Here is a 26,580-nt window from a genome sequence, read left to right as displayed (position 1 = left end):
GGAAAGATTGCAATACAATGTCATCTAAGTATGAAGTCAAACATGTAGTAAAGATTGTAATACAATGTCATCTGTGTATGAAGTCAAACATGTAGTAAAGATTGCAATACAATGTCATCTGTGTATGAAGTCAAACATGTAAAGATTGCAATACAATGTCATCTACGTATGAAGTCAAACAGGTAGTAAAGATTGCAATACAATATTGTCTGTGTATGAAGTCATTTTGCTTAATTGTGTCTTAGTTTAAACTTTACAAAGGAATGTAGGATCAGGAAATGTCATAGTCAAAATGTGTGGGAAATTTTTTTTTGAGCTTTCATCATTCAACATATGTAGCTGCTACAATCTGAGCAGGAAATAAGGTACTTTCATTTGCTTCTTAATCAATCAATTGACTTTTCCCACAAGGTTACGTAAATAAAACCCACCAGGTGCTCTATCTTCCTTCTTCCTCTCTTCCATTTTCTTCTCTTTTGTGCTTTGAGAGGGTTCATGGGAAATGCCAGCATCTTCTTTCTCCAACTGCCTGGCTTGTTCAATCAAACTGTCACTTACACCTTCCACTTTATCTTTCTCTGAAGTACAATAAAAAAAAACTGAGATGCATTCCATGTTAGTGGATCATATCAATGTAAATTAATATCAGTTAATGTACAACTCAATGAAATTATAGTACTAGTATAATGTCATTATAAGATGACATGCCACAAATCAACTTTCAAAACTTGTCAATGAATACTCTTCTATGTGCATTTAGGATAATGATCACTTTCTTTGCTATACAACCCCTCAAAAGTGGAGCCTGGACGAGAGAGTGAGGCTGATGCAACGCAACTCTTCCCCACTTTAATCCAACTCACACATAAGTCATTTATGTCATCCCCAGCGAATTGATGGCATTACATGGTCCTCATCGACACTGATGGAAAAACATCATCATCAATCCAGATGCAGGTCTATATGGAATCTTATGCCACATGTGTACTTTACAATATAAAGTGACACTTGAGTTTTTCCTAATTCACTGTGGGCCATGCTATCACCTGGATAATCTGAAAGCCATATATTAAAATCTGACCTAGTATCATTTATATCTGCTAAAATGCCAATATTCTATGAGATGGGTGGAAATTTTTTAAACAGTAGTTCGATGATCAAATCTCTTTTTATTATAAATAAGGGTCAAAGTTGGAAGGATCCAATTCACAAGAATTCTGTAGGAAAAACAGTTTTGATAACGTAAAATGTCCCCGCTATTTTGAATCCACAGAATAACAGCTGAAACGAGGATGAAGAAAGGATATTGCAAATTCATCCATATTTTCTCACAGTAGTGTGAGGATACTAATGTATTTAACTTGCAGCATCAATGGTACAATCTCTACCTTGAAAATTTGTTATATATTTCATGAAATATTTTCATCTACATTTTTCTGCTTGGAAGGAATAGTTTATGACAATATGAATTTAGCAAAAAGGATAAAAGTTTCTTTTCTGATGTTCTGTACCATATACACGGTTCAAACAGGAAAAGGAAACCGTAATGTGAAAACTGTAATGTCCATGGAACATTTTTTTCTCAAAAGACATTTACATACTAGAATGTGATGCCTAAAATTTACAGTTACACCTAGTTTATACCTGATATCAGTTGAGATACTTCCACACTGTTGGTTGCTGCTTGATAAATTTATCAATTGTTGCTTCAGGCAATTTTCATTACTGACCCAGCAAAAACTTAGCCACATATGATAAAGTTGCCCTCTGCATCCCTTAAATCTTTTTCTGCATTTCATTCCCAGATATCAACAAGGCTATTTGTTAAATGAACCTGATTTCTGTAATCTGGTAAAGAAAATATTAGTTTTTACATGTGATTTGTTTTTTCTTTTAACCCTTAATAAATAATAATGCATATTATATTGTTTCACTGCATATTGTATCAAGTAGCTGTAATTTCCACTCACTGCCTTTAATCAACATGTTGCACATAAATAAGCATATGGTATTCTAACATTGTTATCACTTAAAATGAAAGAAATGATAAGAAATGACACTTCAAAACAAAAAAATTAGATTTAATACTTATTTCAATAAATGTTTCATTCAAGTGAATCCACTGTCCAAACATATAAAGCCCTATAAATACATCTAACATTTTATCCATGCATGCGTAATCCCATTGAAAACCATGACTGTAAAATAATAAATCTACTGCTTGAAGCACAATAACTAAGAAATCTGTGATGTGTGTGTGTATATATATATATATATATATATATATATATATATATATATATATATATATATATATATATATATATATATGCACATTTCTGCCAAGTATTCAAGCTCAAACATGACTGATTTTCAGACAAATCCATTAAATTAGCATTGCATCAACCCAGTCAGCTGGTAGACACACAAATTGTGTTAGGTAAATAATCCTGAAATAATTGAATAAAACAAGCCCAGCATTCTCAAAGGTTGTAAGGGAATATGGCAAGAACATAATTTGGTAATGTCTAAGAACAATTTGGGTAATTGGTTTCTCAGACACATACAGCATTACCTAGGGTAATTCATTTTTTCTTTTCTTCTTTTGGTGAATGGGCATTACATGCATCTTGCTGTAGGTCACTTGCAGCAAGATATCCATATAGTAAGATGTGTATGGGTACATTACCCATGGGCATGTACATTTTTTCTATATTTATGGGAGACATATTGTCTTACATGACAGAGCAATCACTTGGATTTTGTCAAAGTGTGTCAATACATTTCCAACTTACTACTGCCATAGTGGTACATGTTAAATAATATACAAATCAACTTTGTAACCAAATATATGTTGTTTGCACTTGAACTTGACTTTAAGTGAGCATAAATGGTAATTACAATGTTACAGTATTGTATTAGTCTTGCATGTTAATATTCTAGGGATTTTATCAACTATTTTATGGTACCATTACCATATTCAAATGTTTTATTCATTCATTGATAATCTTCTTCTTCTCAATAAACATTCATATTTTTCTAGAGCAGTATGGGTACTAATCATAAGGTACCAGAAATGTAAACTACACAATTTAACTGTGAACTAAGAATATTTTAATTCTCATTAAAACATGAAACTTTGTGCTATTTGTATTTGGCAATTTTTGTAGATACTTTATTAGCTCACTCTTGGTTTCAGAATTAACAAAAACAATCAATGTTAAATATTCTAATCGTTGTTGTTGTTATAGAGTTTAACACCATATTTTAGCACAAGATAGGCTATACATGGCAGCCAGTATAAATGGTGGAAGAAAAAATCTGGGAAAACCCCAGAAAGAACCACTGACCCACAAGAAGCTACTGGCAAGCTTTCTCACATACCCACATTGGCTGAGCCCATGACTCGAACCCACACAGAAAGAGATGAGATGAAAGTGATTTGTAATGGTGAGCGGTTTAGACCACTGGGTCGCTAGAATATTGTAAATAAAAAAAGCTTTGCTGCAATTGATGTGCAATAAAGTTTAAGCTTTTTTCTGTTCTATATATTACAACATTTCTATTTAAAAAGATGTAAACAAAAGGGTATTTTGAAATGTCCAGTCTTAAGAAGCTTCTTATCAATACTACTCCTAAGATGTTAAAAAACATTTTGTCCTAATTTGTTATGTGCATCTTAAATAACTATATATATATATATTTTTTTTTTTCTTCTAATTTTTTAATAAATTTGTGGGAAAAACATATTTCAACTGGATATTTTTCTACAAACAATGTTTATAGGCTAAATCAGTGAGTGTTGAGATCTGTTGGAAGGGTTTACCTTTTATCTGTGTGTTTCTTATTTGTCATATGTCAATAAAAAGTTGTAATAAAAAAGAAGTCACTCAATAATAATACCAATTTAAGATTTTGTCTTCACTACATGGATGACTGCAGTGATGGTTTTCAGGTTACATAAGTAGCTGATGTAGAAAAGCAGTGAAAAATAATGTGCAATTCTATCACTGAAGCTATAATGGAACCAATAAGAAGCTGTTAGTTCATACAATGGCTGACTTGGCATTTATCCTTACACTGTAGCTCCTTTTAACTTTGACAGTTTATACTATCATTACAATGCATATATTTCATGGAATTCGAAGTACATGTCACAACACAATCAATTCCACACTTTTGTTCAGCTTTCTTTTACAAATAACTAGATGTCTAACAGTTCTGAATCTGGATTGCAGATTAGTTACAAGTAAAGTCAATGATTTCACCTACTAAACAAATTGTCTAACCTAATGCTAATGTTACAGATTAACATGCCTTTTGCATTTCAATCTGGTACAAAGCTTGATACTGATGAGAATTTGCTTGAATTTCATTGTTGGCATTTTACATCATTGCTTAGCCGAGTTATAGCCCATGACTGTCAGACCTACCTATATACTTGTTTCTGCACATTAACTTCCTAATTACATACTGCACATTAGAAATGCAATTAGATAATAATGAGGAGTCAGCTAAGTTTGACTAACAGTGTTGGAGATCATTGTCTAGCAGAATTATAACCTCCAATTTCTGGACTCCATCTAGTAGCATAACCACACAATAAAGCCTTTCATTCAACTCCAGTTACGGGGCAACACTGAAAGGCAGAGATTGAAGAGGAAAATGTTTGCACTTAAAGTGTCACTATATAGAGAAAATTAAAATATTAATATTACAAGTCTTTTGCCTATCTGGACTAGCATTTATTGTTCTATCACTATCAGGAAAACATTTACATTATTAGCTTATTGTTTATAATTTACCAAGAAGATCAGAAAAAAAAGACACAGAACTAGCAATTGGCTGCACATCACAAGTAAGGCCCAGCTGTGTACTTTCAAACCTTAATCAACTTAATTAATCAAAATTGCTTTTTCAAAACATGTACATCCCTACTTTTGTAACAAGGTATACCAGTGAGACAAAGGGAAGACCCTTATCCTGAAATTCATAACCTTGAACAAAACTGAAACTCCAGAGTGGAAACTTAATTTCAGGACACTGCTTGACATGCATAAGACCACGAATGAGTTTAATTGTTTGCATTTTTTTAAATTTCACATACCGAATTATCACTGAGCAGACTGAACCACCCTGTGCACATTCATATACATCATTCACCAGAGATACAGCCCCTGAATCCATCCACTTCATTTCTGTATGATACACTGATAAGTACCATATTGTTGGCTTTCAATCAAATTAATTATTAAGGCAGCTTGATACTGATGGCTGAATCTGATTGTCATTCTTGGTCATTAACTTAATTACTATAATCAGTAGGATCTTTCTTTACAAAACTACACTCTCCAACTTCCAATGGAAAAGAGAGTAGATCAGGTTCTGGAATATACAGTACTTGTTTCCTTAAAAATATTTAGTAATGCATTATTAAATTTAAGACATATCTATCATCCCCATTTTACAATGTCCTCACTTCTAATAAATCAAGCAGCTGATGAAAGATACATTTAGGTCACAATTTACAGTGATTATCCAGTGTAATTATCAACCGTGAAACGTCATCACAGATAATTTAATTAAGAAAAACTTAACAGACTTGTGCATTTGTTTTCATAATGTACACTAGTTTGAGTTGTTGTCCTCAGGCATATAATCAAGATTATAATATTTGGTTATAAGAATGTATATATCTTCAGACCATTTTCAATATTTCTAGTTTGAATTCTATTTTAAAGGTTTTATTTCAACCAAGAATCATTGAACTCGAATGCTGTGTGGTTTAGCTGTTAGTTTATCATTGTCTTTAGCATGCATTATTGAGATGATACTGTGTTCTGCTCAAATATAATAAGTCTCTCTGACTCTTTTAGTGAGGTGTCCATCAAATTTTCATTAATGCATTACAAAGTAAGAGTAGCCCAAAAGAAAGGTTTTGACTGGTACCAACTAAATTGGGAAGAAAAAGGGAACTATTTCTTTATCCATTAAATTCTTTTTTTGTCACTGTAGTTAGACAAGAATTTATTACAAGTGTGACTTTGAAAAAAAAAGTAAAATTACTTTGTTATGTAACCAATGTCTTCATCTTATGACACCATCAAATATGAAGTTTGTATTTATAAATGAAATCTAAATATATTTTCATTACTTAAGTCTTTCATTCAAGAGATTAAGATGCTACTATAAGCAGATGGAGCCAATGGCCATTATCACCAAGTGAACCCTGTTATTTGAATCAGATCCTTTGACTGAATGTTTAGATTTTACAGACAAGAGTGATTGATCATATCTTCCCCAACCAAGTGTTCAGTCATTCATAGATTAGACTGTAGGATTGTGCATAATATAGTCACTTTGAAGAACAATCACTGTTGGACTTGTATCTAGGTCTTTTGGAAAACTCAAACATATATCAGCCCATACTTTTAGAACAAAATGTGATGAGCCCCTTATCAATCAATTATATACAAACTTTACAAACTGATGTTTTGGAAGAAACAAATCATTTTATCATTCATCTGGGTTTTTTATGTATAGATATTCAGATGTTTCACATTAAAAATAAATATATTCCTTTGACCATAAATCAGGGTTAAAATATAGCACTATTCATCTTTGTACAGTCAAACCATCATTTGACACAGCCCTATATTTTATAGGTGCTGCATAATAACAAAATATATGTGGAGGGTTAGTTTTCACTTTTTCATTGATAATAAAGATATACAAAATTACATCCACTATGAAACATAGTACTGTTGGATACAACCAGGATCAATAGTGTAATTCCACAAAATGTATTCACAACAAAATCATCTCTTTGTAAACAATATTCAAAATGTTATCTCCATATATATTTCAGATATTATAGTATATTTCTGTTCATAAATCATTTTTGTCTATTATGGGCAAACACAAAAGTAGTTGTCTTGGTGTACAAAACCTTTGATTCTAGAAATAGAATACCAGATGAATACATCAATGCAATTTTATGGTAAACCCACCTTCAGGTTTCAAGGTCTATTTAGGATGTTACACTATGTATTATAGGCATAATAAGTTTAAATGAAAACAGCACTGTAACATATTATAACTACTAATAGTACTTACAGTAGATTACTTTATGGGACATGTAATTATAAATTGATAAAAACATTTAATCACATACAACTAGAACAAACATTTTAGCTTTTGTTAGTTTTATCATCCTCATTATCCTCATGCCAGGATGCTTTCTGTCAATTTGATCAAATTCTGTTCAACTGTTTTGGAGAAGATGTTATTTAAAGGTTTTTCTATGTTTAGTAATGATGGACACATCTGACGGCAGATTGGCATGTTTGTAAAATCTTGAGCCAAGTTTGGTTTAAATTGGTCTGACACTTTCTGAAAAGTTGAAAAAGGCAATTATTGACAGACAATGGATGATGCAATGTCAATGAGACATCATTCCATATATTTACTTAGCCTAATGTCCAGGTGAACTAAAAATAGTAGCATGTGCTTTGAGAACCGAGATATTGAGAAGATTGTTTTCTTACAATACATTCATTGATATGACAAATAAAGCAATAACTTTAACAATCCTTGCAAAAACAACATAAGTGATTTACCAACAAGCACATCTGCAAGTAATGATTATAAAATATATGAAGATTAATGTCGATCCATTTAATCTGTGAGACAAGTAGTATTAAGAAGGATCTGTTATATACTGCATTCATTTCCAAGTCAAAACAAGGCAAAAATCTTTAAAACCTTCTGGGAAGGCTGATTTGTTGATGTGTATATCTTCAGGTGATGACCACAATATTTTGCAAGTTTCACAGAAATGAATCAAAACTATGGGTCTAGTTGCGCTAACAAGATTGTGTCTTCCCTACCCCACTGGCAGGATATCCACAAAGACTGTTAAATGTAGATGGCTAACCAATCAAGTTAATGAATGGAAACAAAATTGGTAACATATAAACGGATGGTCAAACATGCAAATCTTCACATGATGACCAAAGCATTCACCACATTTCATGGCAATCCATTAAAATCTGTGGGACTAACTGCACTAACTGGAACAGAGGCAAAACACCTGGTACTGTATATATGGAACAACTCTGCTAACATTTTTTAATGACAGAAAGAAGAGAAATAAAAATCTGACAGAACTGACTAAATGAACAATTAGATACAAGAGAGAAACATGAAATATTCTAACACCTTCTTTACTCTGCACTACTTTTTGCAGTAACTTTATATCTTTAGCTTCATTCTCAATTAGCTTCAAGCTGAGGATGGTCCAATTGGAAATTATATAAAGGGACTATTTTGTTTAGAGGTCTCTCAGAAGAAAATATTCAAAGGTTTCTCCCTATTTAGTAAAGACTGCCATTGCTGGTATGGATCAGCATCATTTCCAAAAACTTAAAAACCCTTTAGCCCAGGATGCTTTCAATGAAATACAAATATTTTTGAGCAGTTTTCAAAGAAATTGTTTTTGATTTTAAGATGTTTCAACTTTTTGTAATGGTTGTAATATTTTGATGGTGGACGAGAAATTATCTGTACACACATTAAAGAAACTCGAACATGCATGCATGATTTCTCACAAATTTGGTCAAATGCTGTTATGCATCTAAGAGAAAAATCCATTTAAAGAGTCCATTTTTTTGTAATAGTAAATATATTTATTGACAGCTCTGAATCATCTGTACAAAATCTGAAAGCCTGTTATGTCAGAATGCAGTCAAAACTGGTCAAATTCTGCTCAGTTTAGTATAGCTTAGTTTAAACGTTATTACCATATAATAAGAATTGACAGGATGCTATAGGGTACAATTAAATAGCAAGTAGAAATAAAAACATTAGAAAACAGAGAGATAGAACAGTGAAGAAGAGTAAAAAGTGAAACGATAAAGAGATGGTGGTGTCAAAGAAAGTGGTGCATTATGTTCAGATTATTTGTGTATTTATTTTCTTCAACAGATCATATAACATTTTATGAAGTGAAACAAAAACACTATATATGTGTATATATGTGTGTGTGTGTGTGTTGTCCCATTCTCGTTAGTGGTGTTTTGAGCAGAAGCCACTTAAATATTTACATATTATAAGTAATGGTGACAATATCTGATGGTAAACCAGCATGATATGAACAACTTTTCAAGACCTATACACATCCATGCTTTCCCTAAAATGTGCCAAATTCTATTAAGTGGACATCTGAGACAACTTCAAAAGCTTTTGTTTCTATTTAGCAATGGTAGCCATGTTGGATGATTTACTGGCATCAACTATATATGTTTAGCAGGCATGGACATCAGAATGCTCTTTGTAAGCTTGTATGCACATCGTTATAACAGTTTTTAAGAAGAATTTGTAAATAATAATTTGCTAATAAAAGTAATAAAAAATAATTTATACCTTCTTCTACTGAGTGTGCCATATCTTCTTCTTTCCCTGAAAATAACAGTAGCATTTTCTGTAAATGTATAATTTGACAGTACTCAAACAATGACAAGGCTATAAACATGCTCTTCTCGAGGGTCGGTGGTTCTTTCCGGAATTTTCCCGGGTTCTTCCTCCACCATTAATACTGGCCGCCATGTATAGCCTATCGTGTGCTGAAAAATGGCGTTAAACCCCACAACAACAACAACAACAACAACAATAAACATGCTCACCAATAAACAAGCTAAAAGCATGATCACAAATAAGCTTCATAATCCAATCCGCTTGAAAAAGTTAAAATATAAAAATATAATTTACAGTTAGGTTAGCAGATTAATTTACAAAAGCTATGTTAAGATGTATTGTACTACAAAACTGAATAAAACAAAGTGTACTGGGATCATCTAGAACACAGTAGACTCTACAAATCAACTGTATGAGATTCACTTCCTTTATTATTTTTGTTAAAATAATCAAAAGTGTTTATTCTATGAATATAAAGGGTGATAATCAATTCATATTTGTTCAGGATTGTGGAAGATGTGCATGCTTTTGCTGTTAAGTAAATTACACTTCAAGGATTAACTTGATAAGACACAAAAACTAACAATGCAGTCCATCATAAAAATGAACGTGATTTAATAAAATTCAACACAAGATCTTGTATCCACCAGGTAAATTATATATAGTGGTGGAAAACATTTCCAGCTTTGTTCTCTATATGTAGTGTATAGTACATGTACAAACTAAAAAACAAACAAAAAAGAAATAAGAAACTTGAAGAAATAGGTGTTATGTACTGTGAAATGGAATATAAAACATTCTTTTGATACAGGAAAATGTGACTAGATTATAATACAAATATACTTGCTATACAAAGATTCTTCAACTTAATGCATCTTTAAAATACAAGTACTGTTAAGCCACAAGCACACAAAATTCACATTGACATTCTAAAAAATAAAATGTAGGTATGGCGCTGGAACTTATCAAGCAAACTGCACAAGCTGTAAGAGCTGTATCTAAATAAAACTGATGAGCAGAACAACAATGCTGATAGAGACAAGAAATTTTGCTTAAAATTTACTATGCACTATTAATTAATATTTGTGTATAACATATTTATTTTCATACCTGAGGGATATTTTAAGATAACTGTCACATTTGCTCGGCCACAGCTATAAAGTCATGTTTATGTTATAATCTACCTGTCTTGGGAATATTACCACGGCGTTGTGTTTGATCTCTAAACACTGCAGGGTTAGTGTTGAACTCTTACGCAAGGTTACCATGACCAGATAGAGACCAAAAACTTAGTTGGAAAGGCGACCAATCACATCACTTAACAAAGGCTTGCCGTTATTATACCTATATGTTAAAAGTTTGTTCAAGGATCAAAGAAAGTCCATGGGGTGAACAAGGCATGTTCTTGTCCATCCCCATGTTGATAGACAGTGAGAGGAACATTGTCAGCTAAATCTGATGGGATCAGTCTACAGCAATATCCAGTCAAAAATGAGATAGATGGCACGATTACAATTCAGACCCGAATGATACCTTCTAACTTGTAAGAGAAAATTTAGTATTCACCTAGATGGATTGCTAATCAATATGGTTTACTCCAAGAAGAAGCCAAAACTTACACTTTAAGGAAAGACAAAGCTTTAAAAAGGTCAGTAAGTTATTTGCTCGATTTTGCAGAATATTATGACATCATAATTGTAATTATTTGTAGTATGTACACTTAATTACTAGGATCATTTAGTATGTAGAATTTACATAGCTTCATTTTCATGCATACTGGAGAAATGGTCTTAAGCCTTATGTAGGGAATTGTTAGATGTGAGGCAGAATTATGTAGATTATTACCTTGTGGTCGGGATTAATTTTGTAATTCGCTATTAGGTTACTTCATAGAAAACCAGTGTATTTATTAATGCATTGTGTTTGAATGTACACATGCTTGAATTGTGAATTTGGAAAATGATTGAAGTATGTAAGATTAGTTACTATGGACATATGCATGTATTGTAGCATGGATATTTGTTGTGTGTGTGTGTGATTAGGATTTTTAACGTAGCTTTAACAATTTTTCAGTCATATCGCTACGATGTCTGCAGTGTGGTAGTTTATAGTGATGTCTAGCACTGAGGCATCATGCCACATACGTGTAGCATGATGTTCCACCCAGTCACATTATCCTGACACCAGGCCGACCAGTCCTAACATTAACCTCTTAATGCTGAGCGCCTAGCAAGGCAGCTGTTAGTACCATTGTTTTGTTAAGTCTTTGGCATGACTCAGCCAAGAATTTAACCTACCACCTCCCGCTTCTGAGGCAAACGCTCTAACAATGGATATTTGAACATTTGTGTACTTTGTGTGAGTTGTAAGGTAAAGAAATGCATCTCATTGTTGTGATATTGTTTAGTATAACGGGATTAGGAATATATACCGATGTGGTGCAATTTATTGATGTATATTTAAGAAGTATTTAATACTGTGCTGTATTATGAGGTTTGTTAAACAAGAATGTATGGGTATCTCGATGTGAATGAATGAATGACCGAATAAATTTAATAGCCGTTATATGATGATTGGCTGTGTGTTGTGTGAGATGAGAGGGCAAAGGAAAAATATTGTACTGTCCTTGTGTTTTCACAGGAAGCTTTTTAGCGGACAGAGAACTTCTGGCTCCATTGAGTCCTGAGTCTTAAAGAAGTGGAAATGAAATTGAGACTAGCCCAAACAGTCAAAGTTGACAGAAGTCTAGTCTTGTCATGGGAGAGAAAGTGGAGGAAGAGGCGACGGAGTCTGGAGAAAGTCGAGGATTAGGAAGAGAAGAAATTTGGAGGAAGGTTGGGGAAGAAGAGGAGAAGGAATTGAGAGAAATAGGAGAAAGAAAGATGAGTAGAAATACATGGACAGGTGGAAATCAGTCTCACACTGCTAATCAAATGATGCAATATGCTTATTAAAGAGTCTAGCGGAAGGAGTGTAATTGGGAATTTGAGTCATTTGATTATTGAATTGTTATTCATTGAATTTCAGTCTTTATGTATATTCAGCCATCTAACTGTTGGCATTGCTGACTGGGGGATCAGAGCTTTACATCTATCAAAACAGAGCCTGGGTGGGACTTCTATAATAGTTTAAATAAAATATTGTGTGCACCCCACCCCAACCATAACAATCATCACAATAACCAACATAATTAGTAGCACTGAAGATAACGTATTTAGCACACAAATGATGCTGATTGTTTTTCATTTGAAATGCTGTATGATAACAACATATGCAAATCAACATTCAAACTGAGACCAGACCTTGTTACATTCACCATGAAAGTTAAGTGGACGGGGAAGCTACCAGTAACCAGTGTTTAAAATTGTCTCACTGATTACTGAGACATCTCATAGTACTTGTCTTTATCCAAATAAACAAACTCTCTTAAAAACTTCAGGAATGTTGTAGTAACTTCTGCATGTCCATCCCATGGACCATTATCCTTTCTCCTAAAGAGCAGTGGAATTTTATCTAACTTGACTCTGTACTTCTTTACATAGTAACCATCTGGTTCTGAGAAGGGGATGTAAAAGGAAAATGTCCTAAATTTTAATTACAGTGCAGCATTCCAACTTTTACAGCAATCATTATGTAAAACAATGTACTTAACACAGATGACAAATAATATTTATTAATCTGCATCACAGTCCAGGATGTAACACATTGGGGATGGATGGTTGCAAGGAACATGTATCGGCAACATGTATTAAAATCTTCAGGGACCAGAGTGGCAGAGTGGTCTAAAGCGCTCTCCGTTACAGATCACTGCCATCTCACCTCTGTCTGTGTGGGTTCGAGTCTCAGATTCAGCAAATGTGGGTATGTGAGAAAGCTTGCCAGTAGCTTTTCGTGGGTCGGTGGTTCTTTCTGGGGTTTTCCTGGGTTCTTCCTCCACCATTAATACTGGCCAATACAATAAAATCTTCAAGATTCGTGATGTAAGGTTTTCAATATTAATCTTAAAGCAAAAAGTACAATATCTTCTACACACGTGCATGTCCTTTACTTTATAACTGATGTTCTAATTTCAAAATTATGATGTATCAAAATACACATTATTATGATGACATGTGTACTATGCAATATAATGTTTAGCTGTGGAAACTCCATTTGTACAGTCTTTGGTTATCTCTCATATTAACTAATGTGTACGAGAATTAATCCAATCGTAGTACTGCAGTATGCAAAAGAGGAACTTGTTATATTCTTATCCAATATTTAGCAATTTACTACAAGTGGCAACAAAAAGGGCAAAAGGGCGTGTGACAGAAGTACAAACGGAACATAAAAGATACAGAGTTTAATCACTGTCTTAATTACATGTATATTGTTATGCTAGGAAAAGAAGAGGACAACATATTTAAATACAGTGGTCCCCCTCTTACACAGTCCCTTTCATCAGTGGCCACACACTCTACACATCTAGTTTTCTTGGCACCGACGAGTTTCTGTACAAGTACCCCTTGTGAATGGCCACCTATCTGATGTAGAATGTTGCCAGAATATTAGTCCAAAAATATACAATTTACCCTCACAGATGGCCACATTTTTATCTGTGTCCAAATTCACTAATTCATTCATATGGCAAGGTAAGAAATCCAATTAACTTTACTGATGTCTGTTTCCCAATGTCAGGTTTTTGTTACTGAGAGAAGTGTTTCTTAAACTACATTTACTACTGTTGATATTATTGTAGTATCATTTACTTTTGTTAGGCTCAATTTTTGTGCTTTTGTAAAAATAAAAAAGGCATTTTTGTGGGTACTTAAATTCGTGGTTTTGCCTGTCAAAGTTTGCATATTAGTAGGTATTTAAATTTATGGTTTAACCTCTACAAATACCCAAATAAAAGAATACAAAAGAATAAAAATATGCCAATGCAAATGGTGGTCACTTTAATGTTTAAAACAATAATACCACCTTTATGAGCACAAATCAAAGACCTGATAAGTTCAATACCTACACCATGTTTTCGACCAAGTGAATAACATCAGTCAAAGCTGACGCAGCAAACAACACTGAAACAATACTTCCATCTCTATGAGCACAAATAAAACACCTGTCAAGATTAATCACTTTCGCCATGCTTTTGTTTGAGTGCTCAACATCAAAGGAAGATGACATAGCCAACAACACTAGGCCAATCGATTATTAAAGTCTCTTGGCATCCATCCATCTATGGAAGACAATGGTGTAGCTCCAGAATAAGCTGTTGTTTCTCCTTCTTTCTAGCTCTCTTTTCAGCTTGCTTTATGTTTCTCTCTTCCTGAGCTTTTTGAACGCCCTGTCTGACAGCTAGGCACCAGGTAGGATGGTCATTAGCACAGATCACCCAGTCGTTGACATTGATCTTTGCCGTCATGTCCTTCTTGCAAACATCTTTGTAGCACAGACATGGTTGTCCAGTTAGTTGTGCACCTTCTGCTATAACTCCCCATATAACAGGTCCTTGGGAATGCGGTCTGGGTCCATTCTCTTTACATGGCCAAGCCAGCAAAGGCGCCTCTCGCTGAGAATGGAGAACATGCTGTTCATGTTGGCACATTCCAAAACCTCGGTGTTGGGTACTTTGTCATGCCACTGGATGTGCAGGCATCTCAGGTGAAAGTGGTTGAGTTTCCTCTCATGTCTTGCATAGGTGGTCCATGTTTCACTGCTGTTGAGGAGTGAGCTGAGCATGCAGGCCTGGTAGACATGCAGTTTGGTCTTCTCAGTGAGGTTGGGGTTGTTCCAGACCCTCTGGTTAAGGTTGGCATCACTGCTGCTGCCTATGCAATCCTGCCGTTCATCTCAGAATCAATGGGGAGTGAGCTGGAGATGGTGGATCTGAGGTATGTGAGGTTCTCAACAACTTCCAAGTTGTACCCATCGATAGTGATGGAGGGATGGAAGTCTGCATCCTGCACCATGATGTATGTTTTCTTCAAACTGATGGTCAGTCCAAACTCCTTACAGGCGTGGGAGAAGTGGCATACCAGCTGCTGCAGTCTATCTTCTGTGCGTGATGTCAAGGCTGCATTGTCAATGAAGAGCAGTTCATGGATAAGGACCTCCTTGACTTTCGTCCTAGCACGGAGATGGGCGATGTTGAACAGCTTGCCATCAGCACTGGTATGGATGTGCACTCCCTCGCTGCAGTCTTTGAAGGCATACAGAAAACGCATGAAGAAGATGCCGAAGAGTGTTGGTGCAAGGACACAGCTTTGTTTGACTCTGCTGATGACTGGGAAGGCTGCCAATGTTGTGCCTTTGAAGCACATTGTGTTGTGCATGTTCTCGTTGAACGACGTGATAAGAGTGAGCAGTCATGGACGACTTCCAATTTTCTGCACGAGTCTGATGAGTCCAATCCGACTGACCAGGTCAAACGCCTTCATCAGGTCTATGAAGGTGATGTAGTGGGGCATCTGCTGCTTGCGACACTTCTCCTGCAACTGACATAGTGAGAAGATCATGTCTACAGTTGACCTGCTGGCTCAAAAACCACACTGGGGCTTTCGGTAGACGCGAGAGGCTAGAATCTGCAAGCGCGCCAAGGCAACATGGGCAAACACCTTTCCAATAATGCTGAGGGATATGCCCCAGTAGTTGTTGCAGTTGCTAAGGTCTCCTTTGTTCTTGTACAAAGTGACAATGTTGGCATCATGCATGTCTCGTGAGATGTGTACCTGTTCCCAGCTGAGGAAGAGGAGTAAGTGTAGGGGCAAGGCAATCGATGGCTTTTCTGAGCTCTTCCAGGGTGGGCGGTGTGTCTAGTTCCTCCATGACTAGCAGGTTTGGGATGGCATCCAGGGTGGTGTCAGTGACGATGTTTTGCATTGCATACAGCTCAAGAAAGTGCTTGACCCATCACTGCAGTTGTTTCCCCTGGTCTTTGATGGCTTTGCCAGTCTTGGACTTGAGGGGGCGGTCTTGGAGGTGGCGGAGCCTGTTGCATTCTTGATACCCTCATATATTCCTCTTGCATCCCTGGTGTAGGCAGCTGTCTGTATACTGGTGCAAAGGAAGAGCCGATAGGTGTTGGGATAGTGGCGGGCAGTCTGCTGGGCCCTGTTCCTGGCAGTCTTGAGGGCTTGTAGTGTTCTGGGGCTAGGTGCAGCCTTGCATGCCAGAAGGGCTTTCCTCTTTGCCTCAGTCACAGGCTCCATCTCCTCCCAGTTGGCCTCATACCAGTCAGCATTTTTGCGCTCCTTCTTCCCGTAAGCAGTGATGGCTGAAAGGTACACACAGTGACAGAGGTGGGAACACTTGGAGTTGATGGTGTCATCAGGAGTCACTTTGGTGAGAACTTCATGCAGTTTGCTGATGAACTGCTGTGTTTACTCAAGGTTCCTTGCACAGCAGGTGTTGCTGCGTGGGCAACCCTTCCTCTTTGCATGGTGCAGCTTCTTGGTATTATTCGCAAATTGCTGGCCACAAGGAAATGGTCCGTGTCGCATTTGGCAATGTGGTAGATGCAGGTGAGGAGGACACTGGCCAATTCCACAAGCCTGATGATGATGAGGTCTAGCTGGTGCCAGTGGCATTAACGTGGGTGTCTCCATTACACCTGGTGGATCTCCTTGCATTTGAAGAAAGTGTTGGTCACACATAGGCTGTGGGAGCAGCACATCTCAAGCAGTTGCTGACCATTCTTGTCAATCTAGCCCCTTCCGTGAGAGTAGATACAGGTGGACCAGGCCTCATGGTCAGCTCCCACTCTAGCATTGAAGTCTCCTAGTAAGTAACGGCCTTCAGTGTTGGGGATACTGGATATTGCCTAATCCAGAGCCTCATAGAATATAGAACTCGTCTTTCTCCTCGTGGGTGGAGCTGAGGGTTGGGGCATACACGCTGTATATGTCGACTGGGCCTGAGGATGTTGACAGCCAGGTGGGCAAGGATTCTCTCAGTACCTGATGATGGAGGTTTAATAGCCGTTATATGATGATGGGCTGTGTGTAGTGTGAAATGAGAGGACTAAGGAAAAATATTGTTCTGTCCTTGTGTTTTCACAGGAAGTTTTATAGGGGACAGAGAACTTCCAGTTAAATTGAGTCCCAAGTCTTCAAGTGGTGGGGACGGAATTGAGACCAACCAAAATAGTCAAAGTTGACAGAAGTCTAGTCTAGTCGTGGGACAGAAAGTGGAGGAAGATGAGAAGGAGTCTAGAGAAAGTGGAGGAGGAGGAGGAGTCTAGAGAAAGTCGAGGAGGAGGAGGAGAATGAATTTGGAGGAAGGTCGGGGAAGAAGAGAAGGAAATGAGAGAAATAGGAGAAAGAAAGGTTACAACAGATGAGTAGAAATACAAGGACAGGTGGAAATCAATCTCACACTGCTAATCAAGTGATGCAATAGGCTTATTAAAGAGTCAAGCGGAAGGAGTGTAATTGGGAATTTGAGTCATTTGATTATTGAATTGTTATTAGACTGTTATTCATTGAATTTCAACATTTTTGTACATTCTCTTAAAGAGCAGTGGAATTTTATCTACCTTGATTCTATACTTTGTTACATAGTAACCATCTGGTTCTGGGAAGGATATGTACAAGTAAAATGTCCTAAATTTTAATTTCAGAGCAACATTCCAAATGTTTAGGCAATCATTATGTAAAACTATGCACTTAACACGGAATGACAAATAATCAATATATTTGTGACTCTGCATCATAGTCCAGGATGTAACACATTGGGAATGGATGGTTGCAAGGAACATGTATTGGCAACATGTATTAAAATCTTCAAGATTTGCAATGTAGGGTTTTCAATGTTACTCTTAAAGAAAAAAGTACATTATGTTCTAGACACAAGCATGTTCATTACTTTATAACTGATATTCTAATTTCAAAATTATGATGTATCAAAATACACATTATTATGATGACATGTGTACTATGCAATATAATGTTTAGCTGTGGAAACTCCATTTGTACAGTCTTTGGTTATCTCTCATATTAACTAATGTGTACGAGAATTAATCCAATCGTAGTACTGCAGTATGCAAAAGAGGAACTTGTTATATTCTTATCCAATATTTAGCAATTTACTACAAGTGGCAACAAAAAGGGCAAAAGGGCGTGTGACAGAAGTACAAACGGAACATAAAAGAGTGCAGTCTACTTTCTTATATATATATATATATATATATATATATATATATATATATATATATATATATATATATATATATATATATATATATATATTCTTACACATTATACAAAAGAGGACAACATATTTAAATACAGTGGTCCCCCTTTTATAAAGTCCCCTTCAGTAATGGCCACATCCTGTACACATCTAGTTTTCTTGGCACTGATGAGTTTTTTGTACCAAAGTACCCCTTGTGAATGGCCACCTATCTGATGTAGAATGTTGCCAGAATACTGGTCCAAAAATATACAATTTACCCCTCACAGATGGCCACATTTGTTCTGTATTGGACACTATTTCATTCATATGGCAAAGTAAGAAATCCAATAATCACTAGTGATGTCTGTTTCCCCGATGCCAGGTTTTTTGTTACTTAGAGAAGTGTTTCTTAAACTACATATTAACATGTATTACTACTTTTGATATTACAACATGATCTACAAATGCCAACATTTACAGGAAATGGGTTCAACATTGTTGTGATTGTGATTTGGGCTTCACACAGCTGTTGAGTTCTTCTCTTTGATGATTACCAATGGAGGTAATTGTCAAGATCATAACATGGCCAAAATAGGCTAAATATAGCTTTTGTGGATTCACAATTTTTTTTTATTAACCTTGAATAAAACAGGGTTACCAGGCAAAGACCAAAGTTCATGTGACAGTACACGTATCGCTTCTTTATAAACAGGGCATTTTGTACAAAACTATCATCAGAATGAATAAATTGCAGTTCTGTATAATTTGCAACATAGGATAAATTATCAAAAAACTTTAACATCATTCATCAAAATTTTTACCTTAGAAGAAAAAGTAGAAGTTTTTTGACTCAACAATTGGAAGAGTTCAAATATTCTTGCCAAAATAATTGATGTTAGAAAGACTTTAAGACACAACATCATAACAGAAAAGGAGACTATTCTGCAGTAGTAAGTGGAAAGAGAATGATTCTAAATGCCAAGCAATGTTTGTAACAAGAATTCAATGACAACGTTTTGAATGGTTTTACAGTGCATGTGTCAACAATACTCCACTCACATTTAACTCTTTCGAATCAAGAGCTATTAATTTTTGTTCACTTGAAAAGGACTATTCTTAATAATTTATGTTCCTTTTAAATGATGATATAAGTGCATTAAAGCTACATGCACTCTTACTAGATACAAATACTTCTAACAAATAAAGTCCCCTTCTGTATCCCTTTATGTTTGAGTACTGAGGGACTTTTTACAATACCGTTGTCATTTTTGTTAATCATGACCTCCAAATGGCATGACCACAGCACATCTTCTTCAACATATATTTTGGAAGTAGCTTCTACAACCTCGACCGAACTATCATCCACAACATCTATAATAAAAACGGAATTAAAACATAAGGAACATGAATAACTGACAAATATATGCTGTATCAGATTAACATCTATTTACAAATCACTCTAACATTAATCACCTTCAGTACCTCAATAAAATAAAGCACTAATTAATAAAGTTTGTGAATTTATATAATTTTAAGAATAACATATTTCAAAAGGAAATATACATGAAGGATTTGTACAAGGCAAATACAATTACAACTATCATTCAATTCTTTAAGTTTATGCATTTCTAGAATAAAACAATAATATGTCCATATAACATAAATATCAATATTGTCTGCCAACATTTCAGGGCAATTCATCAAAACCTGTGAAATTATTTGCATACAACAGGACTGTGAATCACAGTAAAACTATATACATTCAACATTACAAAGGGGCATGATTGTAGAAATGTCACGAAAGAATGACAACAGACAGATATGGAAATTTTATCCCAGCAACAATTCTACAAACTTTTCGGTAAATTCATCAAAACCTGTAAAACTAAGTTGCATACAAGAATTATTGCACAAATTATTTACATGCAGTACACAGAATAACAACGAAAGACATAATGGCCTTTATCAGAAAATATGGTGACAACACAATGATCTATATATGGGCACTGCCCACAGATACAACAGACTGATATGGCATTGATGGCAGCCATTGAGTTTTAGCAAGAAAAGCAAATTTTACGTAAATTATGTTTCTCTTAGAATGCTTCCCCGATCACATTAACATTAGGAAGATAAGTCTACCACCTACCAAATTCAGCCTACAAAAAGATGAAAATCATATTTTTCCTAATATTCCATAACAAACATGGACAATAACTCTTGTTCAGTACCTCCCCTTGCCACCGCCAGATGTTGCCTGTTGTAAAGCTGAATAACATGTGAACATTCGCATGGTGGAATAGTTGGGAGGGTTTTTAAGTAAAGTGATCGGATAAGTATATTGGTGAAACATAATTTACCTAAAAATTTGCTTTCTCTTTCAAATAAGTTCACTGAACACATTGATGTTAGAAGAAATGATAATAGCAGGAGGGCATACTGAGCATCTACCTTGGATATCCTTCTAGGGAAAATATGGTTGGATTCTCCAAGTGAATGACAACCCGCAATTCAAACCAATAAGCAAGACTGCCTAATATCACGTGAATGTGACCTCTATACATTTAAGAAGAGTAGTATCGAAATCATATCTACAAAATTTCACTGGTTCTAGAGAAGCTAATGGGCTGTGTTGATTCAATTGAGTGTGGTGGTCACCTGCACTGCTGTCACAGGACCCATTAGATCCAGAGTTTGTTTCTGCAAAGCTAATTCTCTGAGATAAAACCTCAAGAAGGTTGACTCTGCATGCCAGTTAACTCCTTCTACAATGAACCTGATCGAAACATTGAATTTTAACACAAGGCTCATAGAGACTGCTCTAATCCCATGAGCTGAAATCTTGATGAGGATACTCTGATCTTGTGTTACTTCTGAGTACACCAAGTGTATAACTCACCTCAGACACGAAGATAGACCTTGGGTGATATCTGCTTTCCAGCTTTTACCAGAAGAGTTGCTTGTGTGTAACACAACTTGCTCCCATGCATTAGAAGTAATCTTTGAGAATGCAAACATGGTCTTGCATGGCCTCTGCTATCAACTTCTCTATGGAGGAGAGCAGGCATATGACAACTCTTTGACTGCCAACTGACAGTAGCCTTATTTTGGCTACAAAGTCTGGTTGCATTAAGAGGACCACCTAACATCTAATCTGAACTGAAGACAGTTCACGTCAAATGACAGGGCATGTAATCTGCTCACTCCACATGCTGAGGCTAAGACAATCAGAAAGCGTGTTTTTTTTAAGACAGTAGCTTCAATGAAGTGCAGGCTAAAGGTTCAAACTTATTAGAGTTTAGCCATGTTACAACTCAGGTCATATTTAATTTATGAAACAAGGTCAGTGATTTTTTTTCGATGCAAATACAAAAAAATTATCAAACAAATCTGATAGGTCTTTATCATGCTCAATATCGTGTCTGCCATGATGTTTGAAAGTGTTAGATATCATTTAGCAGTAACCTTTGATAGTAATTGGAGCTAACTTTACCATTTTGAAAGCCAAAGAAAAACATCGGCCAGTTGGTAATAAAGGCACTCAAAGAGACGATGTTATTGACTCATCACGATTCCCTATAAACCTGATATGATATTTTTCCTCATAAGTTTTCAGAGTGGTGGGCCTGTAAGATTCAGCTAGGCCCTTTTAGATGGGACAAGTCCTGGGAAACAGATCTACTAGATCTAGTGATACCATGAAGATTCTGGCCAGGCTTAATCTTTTAAAACAACTGCTGTCACAAGTGTTCAACCCCCACCTGGAAGTCATTCTCACGCATGGCTCTTGTCTGGACAGCCTTGGCAGCAAACAATTTCAATCTTGTGGAGAGAATCTCATGAACAAGAAGTTTCTAAATTCTACATTCCTAACTAGCTTGAAAGTAACCGTAAGCACATTTTTGTCCACTTTAATAGAATGTTGGCAGGGACAAGTGTACTGCTGCTATATTTTTTTCTAGTACCGGGGCAATTGTACTTAAGGCGTCTGAATGTGTCCTCTACCAAAAGTATGAAAAACGTATCTACTACCTGGGTTTCTCTAATCCTAAGCATCACCTGGATTACCAATGTGACACAACAGATGGTTGTCTCTTTTATCTTGCTAGGCTGAGGAAGTATCCAGAAAGACTGTGTTTCTTCCTCGTTGTTGTCTAAGTCTACGCGGTTGCTTGGCAGAAAGAGACCAATACAATGCAAACAAAAGTAGGTCATGGTCAATGACCAGGATAAATCAAGAATCAGACAGCTGGATGGTACGGTTGGTAGCCAATACGTTATCAAATCTGAAGTGCGGCTACATGGTATGCATCGATGGCTGGATGGTATGATCAGCAGAGAAGACAGTATGAAAACTGAGGTGCGTCTAGAAGGCATGGCTTATTCAAGTAATTTTAATTACTCCATACTGCCAATGAGCTGCCAATGCGATCCTTTCTAAATAGGTCTTATTGCCATATTCGTTTGGTCATTTCTCACATTTGTCTTGGATGGACGGATGGTTTGCCTGGAAAAAATTCAGCATGCATGTCAGCTGTATCCAGTAAAATCCCCATCATAAAAAAGATATGTCGCCGAATGTGCAGCAAGATGGGTGAAACTATCACTAAGCTCCCCATATTTAAAAAATGCCCAGGCCGATCTATCAATCAATTCCTGAAGTTGGGATGGCAAGATGGCAAAAACAGTCAGTGTTGGATCCAAAGGATCTGTTATTAAAAAAAACATGCATCCTGACTTACAGGCTCAAGGCTAAGCTCGGACATGTGGGGTACTTACGGAATCTGGGCTGCCTAAGAATATGGTAACCATTCACCCACAATGAATCACAATTACTTGCAGGAACTTAAAAATTTGCATTGTCGACACGCTGTTTATTTGTCTTGAACTTGTTGCATAATTACACTTCTTTTACAAATTCACTGAAAAAAACAAGAGAAAACAAAGCACAACAAAAATGTATAAATTAATAAATATCATGTAATGCACACACTGCATGATACAGATGAAGTACACATGTACAATTCATGCTTGTCTTCCTTTGCCTTGAACTTGTTGCATTATTAACAATTCAATGACATGTTTCACTGAAATGATGAGTTAAAACAAAATAAAATTGGATGAATAAATAAATATCATATAATTCACACACTGCATGGTACTTTCCTATATGCAAAGCATGACATATGCATGTCTTTCTTGGCCTTGAACTTCTTGCATTTATTAACCTTCACTGACAGCATTCATTGGAATGACAAGATAAAACAAAACACAGCAAAAATGAATAAATTAACAAATACAATACACATTGATTAGGCTTCCTTAGAATTTGTTGTATATATTACACTTCATTCACAGGTTTCACCAAGAAGATGATATAAAATAAAACATAACAAAACTGTATAAATTCGGTGTGTTAAAAAGATTCCAACACAACACCCGCTACTAAAAGGGTAAGCAAAGCAATAGGCAGTGTGTGCGAAACCCTGAATAACAACATGCAGTCTAAAAATTGCCAAGGCCAAGAATGTGTAAAATATTCTCAAAACTCAGAAAGTAATATTTACCACATGTTTAGGAATGAAATTAATCCAAATAAATACAAAATCCTGTAAGGGCAGTTCGAATGTAACACAAATTTGGCTTTGGATTCACAAGAAGCACCAAATACGATGTTGCTGTACAGAAGCAAAACTTAAAAACTAGTGACACCTAGTGGTGGTAAAAGGAAGTACTGGGCAAGAGTTCATGTCCTTTGTCTATATGAAACAGATGGAAAAAGATGATTTATGTCTTTTTTGAGAGGCTGGATTCTGGAGGTAGTAGGCTTATATCCCCAACGTTAATGTGCTTAGGGAACATATCTGAAGGAGAAAAAGCAAATTATGAAGAAGGTAGATCTTAGTATGGGTGAAGACAATGCAATTTCAATTAGCTGAAAATAATGATTTTCTTAAGTTTGCAATGCAAACAAACACACAAATAAAACAGTCTTCAGCTTCAATGAGGTTGACATATGATGTTATGGCAATTAGTGTATGTACCTAGAGTGCCACACACCCCAAGAAACTTAAAGAAAATGCAGTCTCGGGTTCCTGCTGATATCACATACTGGGAAGCACCTTAGTCCAGTATACGAAGCTTGACGGACCATAACATAAAAGAGAAGACTAACCATCACTTCTGCTGCCTTGCATCCACTTGGCCTTGTCGCATATTCTGTGATAATTCCTTAATCATTGCTGAGTGTGGGAGAAAAAGGTCTGTTTAGATTGTGTTCCCCACCACCAGCCCTAAAAGCCCTTCAAACTTGAGTGTATCCTGGTGTATCAAGATACAGACAACTTTGAGCACATATATGGGGGAGGTAAGGTGATAAACCTCATTTACTTCCTTGTCAAAACAACCAAACTTTCTCATCATCTGTCTCATAACGCAATAGGTGGGATGCAGATGTGGACCTCAAAGAAGAAGAAGGACCCATAAACAACAATATCTTCCATGAACTCATTTTAATATAATAAAACTGAGAGTTCATCATCCTGTTTCTGTTCTTGAGGCAAGAAAGGACTTTCCTTAGAGAAGGGAACAATGTTTGCAGGTTCATTGTCTTGTATACACTTATGTGGGGATACAGGATGATGCTGTTCTGTCTCCTAGGCAAGAGGATTGACAATTTCCTCTTGATGCAAGAGGAGGAGAATGGAGGCTCTCTTACTTTCCTTTGATAGTGAAGATGGAGGAGACAAAGAGGGACTGCACCCTGTCTGGTCTAATAAATTGTGGAGCCATGGGAAACTGACCCATGGAGCCATAGGTGTAAAGAAGACACTGCAGACTCACCACCAATTGGTGGGAGTCTCCAAGCCCCATAGGGATTGAAGGGTTAACATAGGAAAAGGAATACCAACCTGATCCATTCCAGAATAGCTGTGCTGGCAACTTCTTTAACTTGAAATTGTTAATGACCCCTTCCAGTGATATGAATTTCTGGTTTGATGGAGATTAAATGTGGTGGCTATATTGGATGTCAAATTGGCATGAGTCTTATTTAGGACCAACTAAATGTCATAAGACAACTTTAAGTGAAAATCTTTACAAAAAATATGACAACCTATTCAATAGGAGGAAAAAGATTTTCTTTAAGATGGATGCTGTGGTAGACATATCTGAGCAACATTATTTTCATCTAGGACCAACTCGACCATGGATGAATGTGTCTAAAGTTTTATGGCAATCCTAGAGGAAGTCTGAGAAGATAATAACTAGTCTATGTACAGACATTGGATTATGGATGAACATGAAGTCATCCCTTAAGCCCTTCTGGTCTATGACCAGTAGAGTTTAAACAACAACAAACCAAACAAAACTGAGGTAGCTAATACTTACCCTAGCACAAGTTACCAGTGAGGGAATAATTATAAAGAAGCACAACCAATATTGTACTATAGCCATTAAAATTAACAAAAGGGACACAAATACAGGAAAATTATGTAAGGACTGGGGAGAAATATCATATACAAAAAAAAATGTAGGACTGAACGCAATTATACCAAAGAAACTGAAAGCTGAAGCAAGCTGAGTGCCAAGAGACATGTAATAACAACATGATGTCCAAGGATAAGAAGGACACTATTCTGCATGATGGAAGTAATAAATGCATCAGATTGGTACCAAGTTCTTTTTCTTCCATGATCTCCAAATACTAATTGGAGGACAGAATTCACCTTTGACTGGGGACTAGTTCAAAGAAAAGTGATAGTAATGCAATAATAGCAGTTACTGCATCAATGCTCCTCAAGCTTCTCAAAAATCTACCTTATTTAATTACATAATGTAATTATTCATACATCATTGCAAGCAGAAATCTGATCTTTTTTGGAATAATATTCAATATTTTACAACAACACATGTTGATATTAAAATTAACAGAAAACATTTTCATTTGTCCAA

General features: G+C 35.9%; 1 protein-coding gene across 1 annotated transcript in view; it reads right to left on the bottom strand.

Moving 5' to 3' along the window:
• The window catches only part of LOC149780868 (uncharacterized), a 144,048-nt gene that overhangs the window by 34,455 nt on the left and 83,013 nt on the right, over positions 1-26,580 (bottom strand). Inside the window, exons 9-11 of the mRNA XM_089936239.1 lie at positions 19,885-19,998; positions 9,424-9,459; positions 432-578 (exon numbers count right to left, since the gene is read on the bottom strand). Of these exons, the coding sequence (XP_089792365.1) occupies positions 432-578; positions 9,424-9,459; positions 19,885-19,998 (297 nt within the window). The remainder of the gene's footprint in view (positions 1-431; positions 579-9,423; positions 9,460-19,884; positions 19,999-26,580) is intronic.

This window comes from Sinohyriopsis cumingii, chromosome 16 (genome assembly GCF_028554795.1).
Source record: "Sinohyriopsis cumingii isolate HCF-2022 chromosome 16, ASM2855479v2, whole genome shotgun sequence".
In the NCBI taxonomy this organism is placed as follows: domain Eukaryota; kingdom Metazoa; phylum Mollusca; class Bivalvia; order Unionida; family Unionidae; genus Sinohyriopsis; species Sinohyriopsis cumingii.
Note: the sequence above shows the minus strand (reverse complement) of the source record. Positions and strands in the feature narration are given on the sequence as shown.